This window comes from Narcine bancroftii, chromosome 11 (assembly GCF_036971445.1).
Source record: "Narcine bancroftii isolate sNarBan1 chromosome 11, sNarBan1.hap1, whole genome shotgun sequence".
Classification (NCBI taxonomy): Eukaryota; Metazoa; Chordata; class Chondrichthyes; order Torpediniformes; family Narcinidae; genus Narcine; species Narcine bancroftii.
In genome coordinates, this window is record NC_091479.1 from 1473255 (window position 1) to 1491191 (window position 17937).

The 17937-nt window shown below is 43.6% G+C and overlaps 1 protein-coding gene across 6 annotated transcripts in view; it reads right to left on the reverse strand.

Annotated features, from left to right (window-relative positions):
• Window positions 1-17937, reverse strand: part of LOC138745369 (OTU domain-containing protein 7A-like) — a 78455-nt gene that overhangs the window by 24823 nt on the left and 35695 nt on the right. For 3 of the 6 annotated variants that reach the window (XM_069902339.1, XM_069902337.1, XM_069902338.1), the window contains 2 exons: window positions 10460-10614; window positions 7548-7706 (listed from right to left, as the gene is read on the reverse strand). In XM_069902339.1, coding sequence (XP_069758440.1) covers window positions 7548-7706; window positions 10460-10544 — 244 coding nt within the window. In that variant the 5' untranslated portion in view covers window positions 10545-10614. Of the gene's footprint in view, window positions 1-7547; window positions 7707-8204; window positions 8242-10459; window positions 10615-17937 lie in introns of those variants that run through there. The other 3 variants (XM_069902342.1, XM_069902336.1, XM_069902341.1) reach the window with 2 other exon arrangements.

Sequence of the window (17937 nt, forward strand, 5' to 3'; positions counted from 1 at the left end):
AAGTTAACTTTGACATCCCCTGTATTTATTCCAAATCACCTTAAAACAATGTCCCCTCCTGTTAGCCATTTCATCCCTGGGGAAAAGCCTCTATGATCCACATGATCAATGTCTCTCATCATCTTGTATACTTCTATCAGGTCACCCCTCATCCTCCATTGCTCCAAGAAGAAAACACCAAGTTTACTCAACCTTTCCTCGTAGAGGAATGCTATCCAATCTTGGCAACATCCTTGTAAATCTCCTCTGCACCTTCACTATATCATCCACATCTTTCCATTCATGAAGTGACCAGAACTGAACCCTATTTTCCAAGTGGGGTCGAACCAAGGTCTTGTATATCTCATGAATCTTGAACAATCCCACGGTTCATGAAGGCCAACACACTAGATGTCTTCTTAACAACGTTGTGCAGCAGCTTTGAATGTCCTATGGACAAGGACCCCAAGATCTCAGTTCATCCACAATACTCAAAGTCCTCCCATGAACATTGTATTCTGTCTTCAAATTCGTTTTTCTGAAATGAACCACCTCACATTGTTCTGGTTTAAACTCCATCTCAAGTCAAGTCACCTTTATTTATCGTTCATACATTAATCACAAATAGCACAGTAAAGACGAGATAATGTTTCTCCAGCATCAAGAAACAGATTTACGCAAGTAGGAATGAACTAATAAGTCATATTAGGTTATGACACTAGGTATTGGTTATGAGAGGTTGTAAATTAGATTCAAAATTGGCTGTGTGGGAGAAAACAGAGACTGGTAGTGGATGGTTGCTTCTCAGATTAGAGGCCTGTGGCCAGTGGTTTGCCTCAGGGATCCATGTTGGGATCATTGCTGTTTGTTGCATTATATCAATGATCTGGATGATAATGTGGTGAATTGGATCAGCAAGTTTGCAGAAGACACAAAGATAGGAGGTGTTGTGGACAGCAAGAAAGTTTTTCAAAGCTTGCAGAGGGATCTGGAGAATGAACCAAAAAAATGGCAGATGGAGTTTAATGTAGACAAGTGTACGGTGATGCATTTTGGAAGGGCAAACCAAGGTAGGAGATGTACAGTAAATGGTTGGGCACAGAGGAGTGCGGAAGAGCAGAGAGTTCTGGGAATACAAATACATTATTCCCTGAAGGTGGCGTCACAAATGGAATGTTTACCTTCATCACTAGAGGAATTGAATTCAAGAGTAAGGAGGTCATGCGGCAACTATACAAGGTACTGGTGCGGCCACACCTGGGCTAATGTGTGCAGTTCTGGTCTCCATACTTGAGGAGAGATACACTGGCCTTGGAGGCAGGCCAGAGGAGGTTCACCAGGTTGATCCCAGAGATTGACCTACGAGGAGAGACTAAATCACCTGGGATTATTCTCACTTAAATTCAGAAGAATGAGAGGAGATCTTATAGAAACATATAAAAATAAGATATATTGTTTTCACAGATAGGTGAGACCAGAACTAGAGGATCCAGCCTCAAGATTCAGGGGAGTAGATTTCAGAAGGAGTTGAGGAAAAATTGTTTCTCCCAGAGAGTAGTGAATCCGTGGAATTCTCTGCCCAGGGAAGCAGTTCTGGCGACTTCATTAAACTTATTTAAGGTTCAGTTAGATAGATTTTTACATAAAAAAGGAATTAAGGGATATGGGGAGAAGGCAGGTAGGTGGAGTTGAGTCACTGATCAGATCAGCCATGATCTTATTGAATGCTGAAGCAGGATCGACGGGCCCGATGGCCGACTCCAGCTCCTATTTCTTATTTTCTTATGACAGGGTTGTCAAGAAAACTTTTGATATCTTAGCCTTTATAAATCAAAGTATTAAGTACAAGAGTTGGGATGTTATGTTGAAGTTGTTTAAGACATTGGTGAGGCCAAATTTGGAATATTGTGTGCAGTTCTGGATGCCAAACTACAGGAAGGATATAAATAAAATTGAAATCGTGAAAAAAAGATTTATTAGGATGTTGCTGAGTCTTCAGAAGTTGAGATACAGAGAAAGATTAAACAGGTTAAGATTTTATTCCTTAAAGCGAAGATGAATGAGAGGAGATTTGACCGAGGTTTACAAGATTATGAGAGGTAGAGACAGAGTGGATGCGAATAAACGATTTCCACTTAGATTGGGGGAGATAAATACAAGAGGTCATAGTTTTAAGATGAGGGGGAAAGGTTTAGGGGGAAGTTCTTCACTCAGAGAGTGCTGGGAGTTTTGGATGACCTGCCATTTGATATGGTGAATGCGGGCTCGATCCTATGTTTTAAGAATAAATTAGATAGATACGTGGATGGGAAAGGCCTGGAGGGGTTGAAATGGGAGCAGGTCAGTGGACTAGGGAGATGGTGGTGAGCATAGACTAGAGGGGCTGAATGGGCTGTTTTCTGTGCTATATCATTCTATGGTTCATAATGCAATAAAAACTATGAAAACAAAACATGAGATACTAGCACACATATATTCTAGGAATTGAGAAGCCTGATGGCTAGGGCTAAACTGTTGCACAATCTAGACATGTGGTCCTGAATGTTACGATACCTCCTTCCAGACGGCAGACGGGAGAAAAATTTACAAGGGGTGTGTGAAGTCCTTCACAATGTTATTTACCTTCTGCATGCATCATTCTTGTAGATGTCCACCATGATAGGAAGAGAGGCCCCAGTGATTTTCTCCACTGACTCCACTATCCTCTGCAGGGTCTTACGGACTAAGGTAGTAAAGTTTCCAAACCAGGCGGTGAAGCAGTTGCTCAGAATGCTCTCAATACATCCTCTGTATGATATAGGGAGGATGGAGGGTGGGAGATGAACGTTCCTCAGGCTTTGGAGGAAGTGGCTATGGAGCTGGCGTTGAGAGATCAGGTGAGATTCTCAGCCAAGTGCACACCAAGAAATTTGGTACTCTTGACAATCTCAATGGTGGAGCCATCAAAGGTCAGTGGAGAGTGATCCCCCAGGCCCTCCTGAAGTTGACAACTCTGTCTTTTGTTTTATTAACATTCAGATGCAGGTTGTTGGCTCTGCATCAGTCTGTTAGCAACTACACCTCATCTTTGTACGCTGACTTATTGTTCTTGCTGCTAAGGCCCTCCACGGTCATATTGTCAGTGAACGATGATGTGGTTCAAGCTGTTTTACTGCACAGTCATGAGTCTGCTGAGTAAACAGCAATGGACTAAGAACACGGCCCTGATGGGCCCCTGTGTTCAGTGTGATAGTCATGGAGGTGCTGTTTCCGATCCAGACTTGCCTGAGGTCTCCCCATCAGGGTCAAGAATTCAATTGCAGAGGAAGGTGTTTCGGCCCAGCAGACTCAACTTCTCTCAGGTACTGAGGTACGATTGTGTTAAATGCTGAACTGAAGTCAATAAACTCCATTCGAAATACGTGTCCTTATTTTCCAAAGGGGTGAGGGCGAGAGAGAGGGTGGTGGTGATGGCATCGTCCACAGAGCGGTTGAATTTATACTGCAGGGGCTCCAGTGAGGGGGGCAGGGCAGCAGGATCTTGATGGGCCCCATGACTAAACTCTCAAAGCACTTCATGACGGTACATGTGGGTGCGACAGAGAGAGTGGTCATTGAGGCAGGACACTGATGACCATTTTCGGCACGAGGACGACAGTGCCGGCTTGGAAGCATGATGAAACCATGGTGCTGCTCAGGGAGATGTTAAAGATGTCAGTGTGCATATCTGCCAGTTGAGCCACACATCCCCTGAGCACTCTGCCGAGAATTTTATCCAGACCAGCAGCTTTCTGTGGGTTGATCTTGCCTAACACTCTCCTCACAATGGCCTTTGTAAGACACAGCACCAGATCATTTGAAGGTGAATGGGTCTTCATTGCCATCAGATCATTTTTTGCCTCAAAATGTGTGTCAAAGTTGCTCAGTGCATCGAGGAGGAAGGCATCACCAACACAGGCAGATGGTGTAGTCTTGCAGTTAGTGATATTTTGAATGCCCTTCCACATGCATCGCCTGCTCTTGGTGTCCAAGAAGTGACTATGAATTTGCTGGGCATGTGCACGCTTTGCCTCCCTGATGGCCTTAGACAGATTGGCTCCCGCAATAGCTTGGGCTACCTTGCCGCCTGCTCTGAAGGCAGAGTCTTGGCTCCTCAGCAACACACGCACCTCTGCAGTCATCCATGGCTTCTGGTTGGAGCAGGTAATGATGGTCTTGGGCATAGTGATGTCATCAGTACACTTACTGATGTAGCTGGTCACTGATGCCATATACTCCTCCAGGTTGCTGGTTCCTTGAACATGTTCCAATAGTGTGCTCCAAGCAGTCCTGAAGTGCATGAATGGCTCCTACTAGCCAGGTTTTAATCTGCTTCAGAACTGATCTAGAGCATCTGACAAGCAGTCTATATGCTGGGGTGAGCATCACAGAGATGTGGTCTGAATAACCGAGGAGGGGGCGAAGCTCCACCCAATACACGTCAGAAATATTCATAAACACAAGATCCAACGTGTTCACCCCTCTCGTAGCAAAGTCCACATACTGATGAAGTTTAGGTAGCACTGACTTGAGGTTTGCCTGGTTGAAATCCCCAGCAATAATAAACAGTCCATCAGGATGTGCAGTCTGCATTCGCTTATAGTCCCATTCAGTTCCCAGATCGCCTCCTTAGTGTTAGCGCTGGAGGGGACGTGCACGCCAACTATGAGGACTGTGGTAAATTCCCACGGTAGATAAAATGGTCTACATCTGACAGTCACAAATTCCACCAGTGCTGAGCACTGACTGGAGACCAGTACACTATCCTTACACCGTTCTGTGTTGATGTAAACACACAAGCTACTGCAACGCAGAGCAGTATCTCTGCTAGCCCTAAATAAAGTGAGTCCATCCAGCTAAATGGCGGCATCCGGGACTCTGTCCCAAGCCACATTTCAGCAAAGACCAAAACACAGCAGTCCCTGAGTTGAATGTAGTCCAGACATTGGCGAGGAGGATGGACAGGAGAGCCGGGTGGCAGGGTTCATTCTCAGCCTAGCATGATCCCCTGCTTGCTTACTGAGCTTCCTCCAGCTCGCACACCATGTCCGTCTTCTCCACCATCCCAAGGCCTAAGACCTAGTCCCCACAGCAGCCCACAGCATAGCTTGACCCGCAGATCTTCCCAGAGCTAAGTTGAAGAGTTTCTGAATAATATTAAATACTGGAGGTTGCATCGGGTAACCATACCTCATGCATTTTTGTAAAAAATAAAACATTCTTTAATGCTATATAACTATAAAATAAGAATAAAACTAACGGTTCCGGAAAGGTTGCTGCATGGCGTCTCCTCAACACTTCTCAGTCCAGCTCGACATTCTATCAATGTCCTTTTTTGTGACTTCTGGCAACCTTCCAGACAAGCCACTTTTGTGTCATCCACAATCTACCAACCCACCCTTTCACTTCCTTATCCAGATTATTTATAAAAATCACAAAGAAGAGGCATTCCAGAACAGATCCCTGCAGGACACCACTGGTCACTGAACTCCTGCAGAATATAAACGATTTACAACCACTCTCTCCCTTCTCCATACAAGCCAATTCTGTATCCACAAAGTGAGACCTCCTTGGATTCCATGCCCCCTTACTTTCTGAATGAACCTTGCACGGGGAACCTTATGAAGTGCCTTTCTGAAATCCATATACACTACATCCACCGCTCTAAAATCTTTATCATTTTTTGTTACATCCTCCACAAATTTAATCAGGCTTGTGTGACATGATTTGGTCGTGACAAAGCCATGCCAACTATCCCTGATCATATCATGCCTCTATGAATGGATGTACATCCTGTATCTCAGGATCTTCTCCAACAGCTTGCCCACCACTGAAGACTCACTGGTCTATAATTTCCTGGGTTATCTCTACTCCCCTTCATGAACAAGGGAACAGTATTTGCAACCCTCCAATCCTTCATACTTCTGTCCCTATGACGATGCAAAGGTCATGGCATGTGTCTCAGCAATCTCATCCCTTGCTTCCCACAGTCGGTTTGAGTAAATCCATACAGAGAACAAGAATTGATGGTGCTCCCAGGATGAGTTTTAAAATTGGAGAATATTTTGTCAAATCACTATTTGTTTTGTTCTTCACAGATGCTGCCTGAGTTGCAATGTGTTTCGAGCATCTTCTAGTTTTGTTTTAGAATTCAACAGTTGCAACCTTTTGCATACTGCACATGTAGGCATTTTAGATTGAAATTTTGACCACATGAAAAGTGCATTTTGCTGGACAATTGTGCTTGAAAATAAATTTAAGATTTTCATTAATTTCGAGTATAGTAATCATTAAGACATACTACATGAGTTCTGAAAGGAGTGATTTCAGAGTTTTGGGTGAAACAATAACTTAATGAACTCTTCTGAAAAATTCAATTATCTAAGATATTTACATTGCTCGGTCAATTGAAGACACGAGAAAAATATATTTTGCATCAGCCTCAGGGTTTATGACTTGCAGATACAAATCCAAGCAATTTATTTCAGTGTAAACACCCATTGTGTGTTCAGGAATAAGTCTCATGGTTTCTGAGAAAAGGAATTCATTCATATTTTGGGTCCTGGGCATCCCTGGCAAAGGCATCATTTATTGTTCATCTAATTGCAGATGGCATTGATGAGGAGAAAACATGCAGGAGTCTCTCAATGAGGGCAGGTTTCCTCCCCCCCCACCCCCCACCCCCCAAATCACAGCAATCCAGTAACTTTGTGGTCATCACAATTAACAACTAGATCTCTTTTACAAACTCAAGATCATTAAAGTTATCTGAAATTTTACACTTGGCTGATGAGAAATAAACCCATTCTGGTGAGTCAAGTCTCCTTCAGCTGTTGGGCTTCCACCATATTCAGTCTAATATGATATAAATTGGATAAATTAGATCAGATAGTAGTCGTCGTCCTGAAAATATAAATTTCTCCTTTCATAAATCCAGCTTGACTTACTAAGTACAGTAAAATCCCTATTACCTGGATTCAAGCAACTGGCAACAAAAAAACCACGGAAAATAAACAGGTAAAAAATACAAAAGTTTAAAATGGGCAACCCCCCTATCAGTCATGTCACCAATTGTGCAAAAAGCAATCTCAAGCATCCAGCAAGTTCATTCATACGGCATCTACCACTCCCCATAGGTGCCAGATACCAAAGGATTTTACTGTATCTCCAATATTTTCTATTTTAACATTAAACAGTATTTCCTGATTTCCAAACAACATCTCTGACAAACTTTTACCTCGTCGTATTTTGCTCTCACTGCTTATAGAATCTTCTTTCATTATATAGGTCAGGTTTACATTGCTTCAAGTCATGCTCACGTTTTACTCAGCTTCCGCATGAAGAACTGTGGCTTAGCAATCTACCACAATGTAAACTACACAGTAATCAATGAAAAACTGAATGAGACAAGTTTTGAGTTGTTGCCTGATGCAATAAGATCCACGAACTTCTCATATTTTCTATTTCTAATTGTAGAGATGCTAAGTGAACAATGAAATATCTTAAAAACATTTGAAGATGCTTGCAGGAACGTAGGGGAAGACTATTACCTTGAGTAATCTCATCCTGTCTCTGTTCACATGTGTTCACCTGATTGGATTGTTCTTTTTCTTGTTGTTTGCAGAAGTTTCCTTCATTGAACACATGAGTGTGAACTTGCCTAAGTTGTTCAAAATCATTCAGTGCTGCACTCAGATCCCAGTTCTTACCTACAAATATAAAATTATACATGAGTCTTTATTGTCTCAACATAATCAAAATTCTTTCCTTCTACTGATGTCAGGCTCACCAGGTTGCTGGGAAATTCTTTCAGCCAATTTCTAGTTGTGATTCTTAAACTTCTACAGATTAAATCATGATTACAAGCTACTTTAAACAAGTTCAGAATCTTTGCTCAGTTAACAGAAATTGGCTGTTCTGTAAATAAAAATCTACACGACAGCAGAACTTTATTACAAAGGAGATGGTGTACAAGGGCAAAGAACTCTCATTAGAAACTGTTTCTAGCCTTGTTGATGGCCCTACCAGTTATTGTCTTTTTATTTAAGGAAATTCATACTTTCCTGGAGGTAATACAGCTGACACAATTCCTCCAGGACATCGTTAGCACCTCACAGCAGCAGTGCTCTATCTCTGAGGATTCCTAGCCACCATCATCATGGTGCCCAAGAGACTGGATTAAATGACTATCGCCCAGTGGCACTGACCTCGACCGTCATGAGCAAACACAGAAGTCTGCAGACACTGTAATTGAAGTAAAAACACGAGGCTGGAGAAACTCAGTAGGTCGACAATGTACTTTATAGAGCAAGGATAAAGATGCACAACAAATGTTTTGGGCTTGAACCCCTTTATCAAGGTCTGAGCAAAATGTAGGCAGGCGCCCGAACTTCGGTCAGAATCCCACCTTCCTGTGGCATTGGGCCTGTTCCAGTTAGCTTTCCATCCAAACCGGTCCACAGAAAATGCTGTAGCCTTGACCCTCCACCCTATTTGCAAATGGTTTCAAGGAATTGGCATAGTTCACACTTCTTTTTTATTGCTCAGGAAATCGGAGGAATGTTGTGCTGCAGTTCATTAGGGCATTGGTGAGATCACATTTGAAATATTGTGTACATCACTGTTCTAATTTAAGGAAGGATGCAAATGCATTGGAAACAGTTCAGAGGCAGCTTACTAGACTAATAGCTGTAACAGACAGATTATCTTATCAATAAAACGTGGGCAGGCTTGCCGGCTGAAGTTCAGAGAAACATGACAATTTAAATGGATCTGGCAAAATGGATGGAGAGAGAATGTCTCCTCCCATGTCAATGTTTGAAGAAGGGGTCTACTTATTTAAGACACAAGAAATGGAATCTTTTTATCTTTGGGTTTTAAGTCTTTGGTGGAGAAAGAGTCTGAATATTTTTAAAGCACAGACAAATATGAAAAGTAAAAGAGCAGAGTGTAATGGCTGAAAGGTGAATTGAATGGGAATGTACAGGTGAGGTCACTGTCAGATGAGGCATGATTCTGCTCAATATCAGAGCAAGCATGAGTGGTTGAGAAGCCTTCGCTTGATATAAGAGTTTATAGGTACAGTCACACACGGATAGAATGGTTCCTGGAAGTGTGGAAGATGAGTGCAGGCGGGTTATCATTGAAGATGGTGGAAATGGCAAAGGGTGATGGGGAGCAATTTTTGAGAAGGGTAAGTACTGTCTAAGACATTTTTAAACTCAGTGTTCTTGCAAATAAAATGTCGATCAGAGGGACGACAAGTGCCATCCCCGCTACCTTACCATAAATAATTGATGTGTGTATTTGGAAGAGCTAACTGTATCTCTTTATAACTGTGCAGTGTAGTATAATTTCTTCCATCTTGTTATTGTTCTTTACTCATATAACTCACTGCAATTCTTGTTCATTATTTGCCATTCAGCCCTTCTAGTCTGTGCTGACCATTATCCATCTAGTCCTACTGACCTGCTCTCTCTCTCTCACCCTCCAGACCTCTCCCATCCATGTATCTATCCAATCTATTCTTAAAACTCAAGATCAAGTCCGCATTCACCACATCAGATGACAACCCATTCCATTCTCCCACCACTCTCTGAGTGAAGAACTTTCCCCTAATGTTCCCCTAAACCTTTCCCTTTTCAGCTTAAAACTATGGTATTTATCTCCCCCCAGTCTAAGTGGAAAAAGCCTCTGTCTGTACCTCTCATACTGTGTAAATCTCGATCAAATCTCACCTCGTTCTTCTTCACTCCAAGGAATAAATTCCTAACCTATTTAATCTTTCCCTGTAACTCAACTCCTGAAAACCCAACAAGGTCCTAATAAATCTTCTCTGTCCTCTTTCAATCTTATTGATATCTTTCCTGTAGTTAGGCGACCAGAACAGCACACAATATTCCAAATTTGGCCTCACCAATGTCTTAAACAACTTCAACATAACATCTCAACTTCTGTACTTAAAAGTTTGATTTATAAAGCAAAGATACCACAAGATTTCTTTTCAACTCTGTCCCCCTGTGATGCCACCTTCAGGGAACAATGTATCTGTATTACCAGATCTCTTTGTTGCTCCGCATTCCTCAATGCCCTATCATTTTTCTGTGTATGTACTACCTTGGTTTGCCCTTCCCAAATGCATCACCCTTGTTGCCAAGGGGGGCATCCGCGGGCATTTCCCCCCCCCCCCAAGCGAGGTGCTCTGCCCCCCCCCCCCAATATGGTCGTGTCCATTGCTCAGTGTCAGAACCATCCCACCCCCCTCCCCTAGCGACAACACATTAGTTCGGTGGCAAAATAAACAAATATTCCAACTGCCAATCAGGAGGTCACATTCCAATTTCACACAGTTAAGAAATGCTACATCACTGGATAAAACATACAATATGGCAAAGCAAAACAAAAATGAGCACCAAAACATTAAACTGAGGATAAGACAGTTAGTTAACAGTCTATAACTCACCTTCCAGCAGATCTCTTGCCAGACCAGGTTCTGCCCCCGTGGACCGAACAAAGTCTGACAGGACTGCATCCATGTCAAGAGTCATGTGATCATATAGATGGACTGCCTGACCCACCACAGAACTGGTTAGAGTCCGCAAGATTTTAGATGGACATCTGTGAAAACAAAAGCGAATATGAACTGCTTTCAGAGTGAGAAAACAAATATGGCATCAAAGATTTATCCTGGAGGAGCTCATGAATATTTCCCACCCGATACTGCAGCAGCTCGTTGGGGAAGCACAGAATTCTCACAGACTCACTGGTTTGTTTTCTGCGGTGCTACGAATGAAGCAGATCACTTCCGTTTGTACCATCCGGCAGCTGGAAAAGTAACCGTATCACCAGTGTGCGACAATGACTCACACTTTAGGAACCCAAGAATGAAGAGAGCAAACCAACAACTGCAAACAGCACAAGTTAAGAGCTGTTCCATTTTGCTAGAATAATTAATAAAGTAGAATTAATAGCTAACATTGGGGAAATTCTGTAGTGACCTGAAAAAAAGAGGTTATCATCTGGAAAACCCTGAAGGGGGCAAGTTTTGTCACCAAGACACTGGAGTGGCTGATTAAAAAGGAATCAGTTGTGGATGTCCTGGAACAAGGAAAATACTCTCTCTGAAAACCAACAAGAACCTTTCTGAGTGATAACCATTACCTGTTAAGCACCAAAGCCTAGTGAACTTTATTAATGTTAACTTCTAGGCACGGTATAAGCATTGCCTGCAATCAGTGAGATTGGACTATGAACCAAAGAACTTTGCTGAACTTACATACACATTACACACATATGCACTTAGAATTAGCGGGAGGTTAAGTAGGTTAAATGAGTCAATAGAGATAAGTTTAAGTTTGATTCTTTTTTCATATTCAAAGATAATTAAAAATAACTTTTGTTGAAGTAACCCTTTGTCGTGGTGCATACCTATTGCTGCTGGGTTTTGGGGTCCTCTGGACTCATAATGTTGCCTTAAATCTTACAGGAGCACTTTCCTGACACACCCTGTAATGGAGTGGCAGCATCCACCACCTGGTGGCACTGATGAGCTCCTGTTCGGAGGACACACTATTGCCAATCAAGGTCAAAGACATTCCCCAAGCCATCAAGGTGACCCTTGTGATTAGCCCACCTAAATCATCAGGTGCTGCAGTTCAGACAGCCTGCCCAGACTCAGCCTGACCTTCACCTAATTGACCCAGGTGAATCACCTCAGCTAACCCCTGCTGAGTCCATGCACTTGGCTTCAAGCCATTGACCACAATAGCCAAAGGGGCCCAGCCTGCCCCGAGTAATTGGCCCCCAGTACTGCCTGCAGAACTATAAAGAACCATGTGTCCCTTTGTTTTGCCTCTTTGGACTCCTCGTGGCATGTAAATAGCACCTTTCACACTGGGTTGGGGTGAGTCGCGAGGCCAGATAGCATGAGCCGTGTCTGTACCGGTCAAGGGGCACGTGGTTTCACCTTGATCCTAACTGTTGAATGTGTATGTTCATGTAATTTTCCCCAGTCTTCTGTCGGTTTCTCCCTCGCTATCCGAAGTATATATTTACTCCTTGCGTATTGTGTGTGTATGTGTGTAGAGGTTCGCCGAGCATATTGACTTTGTTGTTCCGCTTGCATTCCCGAAATAAACGTGTGCTCTTTGGTCAACTTTGGTCTGGTTCTTAACCTGTGGGACCCACACGAACCCAAACAACACACCTTTGCTATGAAACCACATATCCCAATCCACTCCTAAATCCTTTCTCATTTCCACAAAATTTGCCTTCCTCCAATTTAAAATCTCAACATGAGGGCCAGACTTATCCTTTTATATAAATGAAGCTAATGTCATTATAGTTACTGGACCCAAAATGTTTCCATTTGTCACCTGACCTGCCTTGCTTCCTAATAGGAGATTAAGTATTGCATGATTTCTCATTGGTATCTCCACGTATTGAATTAGAAAATTTCTTGAACACATCTCACAAACTCCAAGCCATCCATCCATTTTACAGTATGGGAGTCCCAGTTAAGATCTGGGAAGCTAAAATCACTATCACAACGTTCTGCTTCCTACATCGGTCCGTTATCGCTCTACGGATTTGCTCCTCCAATTCTCTCCAACTATTGGATGGTCTATAACACAACCCCATCAACGTGGTCACACCTTTCCCGTTCCTCAACTCCACCCATATGATCTCTGTGGACATGCAGTCCTCGTATGACCCTTATCCTCCCCCTTCCCACCAACTGCTCGAACATACTGAATCCCTCCCCCTGCAAATCAAGTTTAAACCCATCAGGACAAGACTAACAAACCTTCCTGCAAGGATATTAATCCCCTTCCAGTTCAGATACAATTCGTCCTGTCAGTACAGATTCCACCCTCCCTGGAACACAGCCCAGTGAAGCCCTCCCTCCAGCCACGTGTTAAGCTGTCTTATCCTCCTATTACTAATCTCTCCAGCATGTGACTCGGGAAGTAATGTTGAGATCACTACCCTGGAGGTCCTTTTCAGCCTAGCACCTAACTTGCTGAATTCTCCTTTCAGGACCTCCTCACCCTTTCTACCTGTGTATTGGTCCCTACATTGATCACGACATCTGGCTGATCACCGATCTGAGATATCCCATACCCTGGCACCAGGGAGACAATATACCATCCGGGATTCATGATCTCTTCCACAAAACCTCTAACTTCCTAACTATAGAATCCCCTGTCACTGCAGCTCACCTCTTTGTCCCCCTTCTCAGGCACACCACCAGACTCCGTGCCAGAGACCTGTTTTCCATGGCTTGTGTCCGTTAAGTCATTCCTCTCAACAGTATTCAAAGCAGCATACTTGTTTTTCATGGGGTCGCCCACTGGGTGGTCCTGCTGTACCTGCCTGGTCCCTCGACTAACTGTAACCCAACCACCTGTTTCCTAGGCGTAAAAGTCTCCCTGTAACTCCTACATATCACATCTTCTGCCTCCCGATTGCTCTGGAGTTTATCCATTATCTGCTCCAAAGCCTCAACATGGCTTGTCAAGAGCATCATCTGTAATCAACAGGGAAACTATTAACTTCCCTAACAATCCACATCAGACAAGAGGCGCATTCCACTGCCCTGGGCTCCATTCTCCCTCTCTCTACCCTGCTCTCTCTATCCCACTTTCTCTATTTCATAACAATATCACTCTCTGCCTATTTATGCAAGTGGTTCCTGGGGGAGGCAAAAAATCAAAGAAAAACCTGGGGCCAAATACAGGGGAAAACTTGGGAAAATTCCTCCCCGACTCCCTCGTGACATTTGAGCAAAGCTCCAGATCATTGAAAATAGTGATACACCATCAGCAAAACTACTTCTAATATTTTATAACTATTGTACTCTACAACAGAATTAGACGGGTCCTCTGGCCCAGACTTCTCTCTGCGACGACGACTGCTCCACTGGCCTTGAACTCCGCGTCACTCTTCTCACGCAGACCACTCAACTACGCTTCGCCTGCTGACGCTGTTCACCTCCACCTCGTTCATTGCTACTGACAACCTTTCCTCTCACCACCGCTACTGCCAATATCCTCACCGCTACTTCTGCTGACCTCCCCTACCCTGGATATATATTTAAAGGTGGGGTGGGGAGACTTCAGGGGAGATATGTGGGGAATTTTAATTTCCAGAACAAAGGTGACAAGAATGGACTGTCAGGGTAGCAAAAATAACATTTAAGAAGCTTCTAGCTCGTGTGCAAGGAATGGAGGTCTAGTCATCCTGCACAAACAACAAGTGTTTAATTTGGCCTGTTAGGTCCAGACATCAGGAGCCAAAAGGCTCTATGTACATAGATAGTATCCATGTACATAGATAGTGCCTTACACTTTGATCCACATGGGATCAAGGGCAACATATTGAAGACAAAATCACATCGATCTTGAGTAGTCTATTTACCAATGACAGGAATGTTGACTATTCCAATTTCAAGGAATCCTTATCTCTTCTGTTCCCTTCTTTTTCTCCTTCTGATCCACCTTCAAATTTTGTTGCCTTTCTCATATCCCCTGTCTCTCCTGGATATTGTGCCAGGAGGAAAAGAATGGTAGTGTCGGGTTATTTTTTTCAGATGGGAGACGTAACCACAGGAATTGATGCAGGCCCCTTATTGTGATGTTTATTAATGTTTTGAAAGGTTAGATGATTCATAAGTATGCAGAGGCCAACATTAGTGCCACATTAGACTTTGAAGAAGGTGGTTCTCTATGAGGGTTTCAGATATTTAGTTAATTGGACTCTTCCAGGGAAGGTGGGATTTTACAAAAGGGACAAGTTACACCTAGACTGGAGAAGGACCAATATCCTCACAGGGAGATTCACTTGTGCCACTGGGAGGGTTTCAACTCGAGCAGCAGAGGGACTGGAAACTGAGCAGCAGGGCAGAAAGTGGAGGAGCTGAGAGGATGGGAGATGCAAGGGTGAACAGAGGCCAGGTGAATGGCTGCAAGCAGAATCATTATAAGCAGAATAGAAAAAAGGAGATTCAGGAGATATTGCATGCTAGAATTTTCAGAAGCCTTTGACAATGTGCTTCTCGAGGCTGCTAAATAAGATAGGATCCCTAAATATTACAGATAAGGTACTAATATGGATAGATTGGCAGAAGTGGGAATGAAGTAGACCTTTACTGGCTAGTTGCCAGTGACTAGTGGTGTCCTGAAGTGATCAGTGTTGGGTCCGATACCTTTCACATGATTTGTTAATTATTTTGATGACAGAATTGATGGCTTTGTGTCCAAGTTGCTAGATGATACAAAAGAGTCGGCACCAAGGGGGGCATCCACAGGCATTGCACCCCCAAACGAGGTCATGGGCACCCCTGCCTGTCAGACCTGCCCCACTCCCTCCCACATCAGTAGCGTCTAGGTTGATGCCTGCTAGCAACTTTTCACCCACTCGCTGCCACATCACTGGCGTGTATTAAGCGTCAGTAGCGTCTAGTGACGCTTGACGCAAAAAGAAGAGCGCCCTCCTGTCCCACATCAGAGGGATGGCCTCAACAACGTGTAGTCTCCTGCCAGCACTCCACCCCCCCCCCACCATCAATAGGTAGTGTCCTGCCAGCACTCCACCCACCACCACCCTCCCCCCATCAACAGGTCAGTCCTTTCCCCCTCTAACTTGCTAATGCCCCCCCAACATACATTCTGGCACCGACCCTGCGATGCAAAGATAGGTGGAGGGGCAAGTAGTATTGAGGAAGCAGGAATTCTGCAGACGGGTTTGGGCGAACAGACAAAGTAGCAGGTGGAATATAGCTTAGGGCACACATATCAAACTCAGGACCGTGGGCCAAATTTGGCCCGTGATATAATTATATTTAGCCCGCAAGATCATATCAAATATATATTAGAGCTGGCCCGCTGGCCGCCGCGCCAGTATAGCGCATGCACAGCTAATACTACAAATCCCAGAATGCTTTGCAAATGCATTGGCGCGGGCCCGTCAGCCCACTAATCGCCCCCACCTCCTCTCTTTACTTTCATTACCATCTGCGACCTGTCGCCTAACTCACATGTAATAAACCCCTTATGAAAAATGGCCAAACGAAAGACAGAAAACAGGACCTTTCAAGACAGGTGGGAGGCAAACTCTGACCCCAGAGTTTGATGAACTTGTATCGAAAAGAGATGCCAAGTATCTGGTTTAGACCCAGGTGCATCAGAGTAAATCACAGTGGAGCAAGAAAAGCTTGGATTGATATTTTCTTTGGTTAACTTTGGACTGTTCATAGTTGAAAGATTGGATTTTCATTGAAGCAAGTTGTTATTTTTTTGACTTGTTGGCTTGTAAAAAAAAATACATTTAAAAGGAGCTTAAAGGCTATAGAGAAATATTATTGATTGAATATTTTATTTCTTATTTGTTAATGCTTCTTCTGGAAAGAGTTTAACCAAAACTATTTGTCACTGTATAACCATATAACCACTTACAGCACAGAACAGGCCAGTTCGGCCCTACTAGTCCATGCCGTAGCAAATCCCCACCCTCCTAGTCCCACTGACCAGCACCCGGTCCATACCCCTCTAGTCCCCTCCTATCCATGTAACGATCCAGTCTTTCCTTAAATGTAACCAATGATCCCGCCTCGACCACGTCTGTCGGAAGCTCATTCCACATCCCCACCACCCTCTGCGTAAAGAAATTTCCCCTCATGTTCCCCTTATAATTTTCCCCCTTCAATCTTAAACCATGTCCTCAAGTTTGAATCTCCCCCTTTCTTAATTGAAAAAGCCTATCCACATTTACTGTCTGTCCCTTTTAAAATCTTAAACACCTCTATCAAGTCCCCCTCTCAATCTTCTACGCTCCAGAGAAAAAAGCCCCAGTCTGCACAACCTTTCCCTGTAACTCAGACCCTGAAATCCTGTCAACATTCTCGTGAACCTTCTCTGCACTCTCTCTATTTTGTTTACATCTTTCCTATAATTTGGTGACCAAAACTGTACACAGTACTCCAAATTTGGCCTCACCAATGCCTTGTACAATTTCATCATAACCTCCCTACTCTTGAATTCAATACTCCGATTTATGAAGGCCAACATTCCAAATGCCTTCTTCACCACACCATCTACCTGAGTATCAGCCTTGAGGGTACTATTTACCATAACTCCTAAATCACTTTGTTGCTCTGCACTCCTCAATTGTCTACCATTCAATGTATATGACCTATTTAAATTTGCCTTTCCAAAATGCAGCACCTCACATTTCTCTGTATTAAATTCCATCAGCCATTTCTCAGCCCACACCTCCAGCCTTCCTAAATCACCTTTTAATCTACGGTAATCTACCTCACTGTCCACAACACCACCAATCTTTGTGTCATCTGCAAACTTGCTTATCCAATTCTCTACCCCTACATCCAGATCGTTAATATATATAACAAATAGTAGTGGACCCAGGACCGAACCCTGAGGAACTCCACTAGTCACCGGCCTCCAATTGGACAAACAATTGTCTACCACTACTCTCTGGCACCTTCCATCCAACCACTGCTGAATCCATTTCACTACCTCCTTATTTATACCTAATGCCTCCACCTTTTTTCCTAACCTCCTGTTTGGAACTTTGTCAAAAGCTTTACTAAAGTCCAAATAGACAACATCCACAGCTTTCCCTTCATCAACCTTTTTTGTAACCCCCTCGAAGAACTCAATCAGGTTTGTCAAGAATGATCTACCCCTGACAAAACCATGCTGATTACTCCCTATCAATCCTTGTACGTCCAAAAATTTGTAAATAGCATCCCTCAGAACACTTTCCATCAACTTGCCCACCACAGACGTCAGGCTTACAGGCCTATAATTCCCAGGTTTGCATTTGGACCCTTTCTTAAACAGAGGAACCACATGCGCCATCCTCCAATCCTTTGGTACCACCCCCGTGGCCAGTGACATCCTAAGTATCTCTGTTAATGGC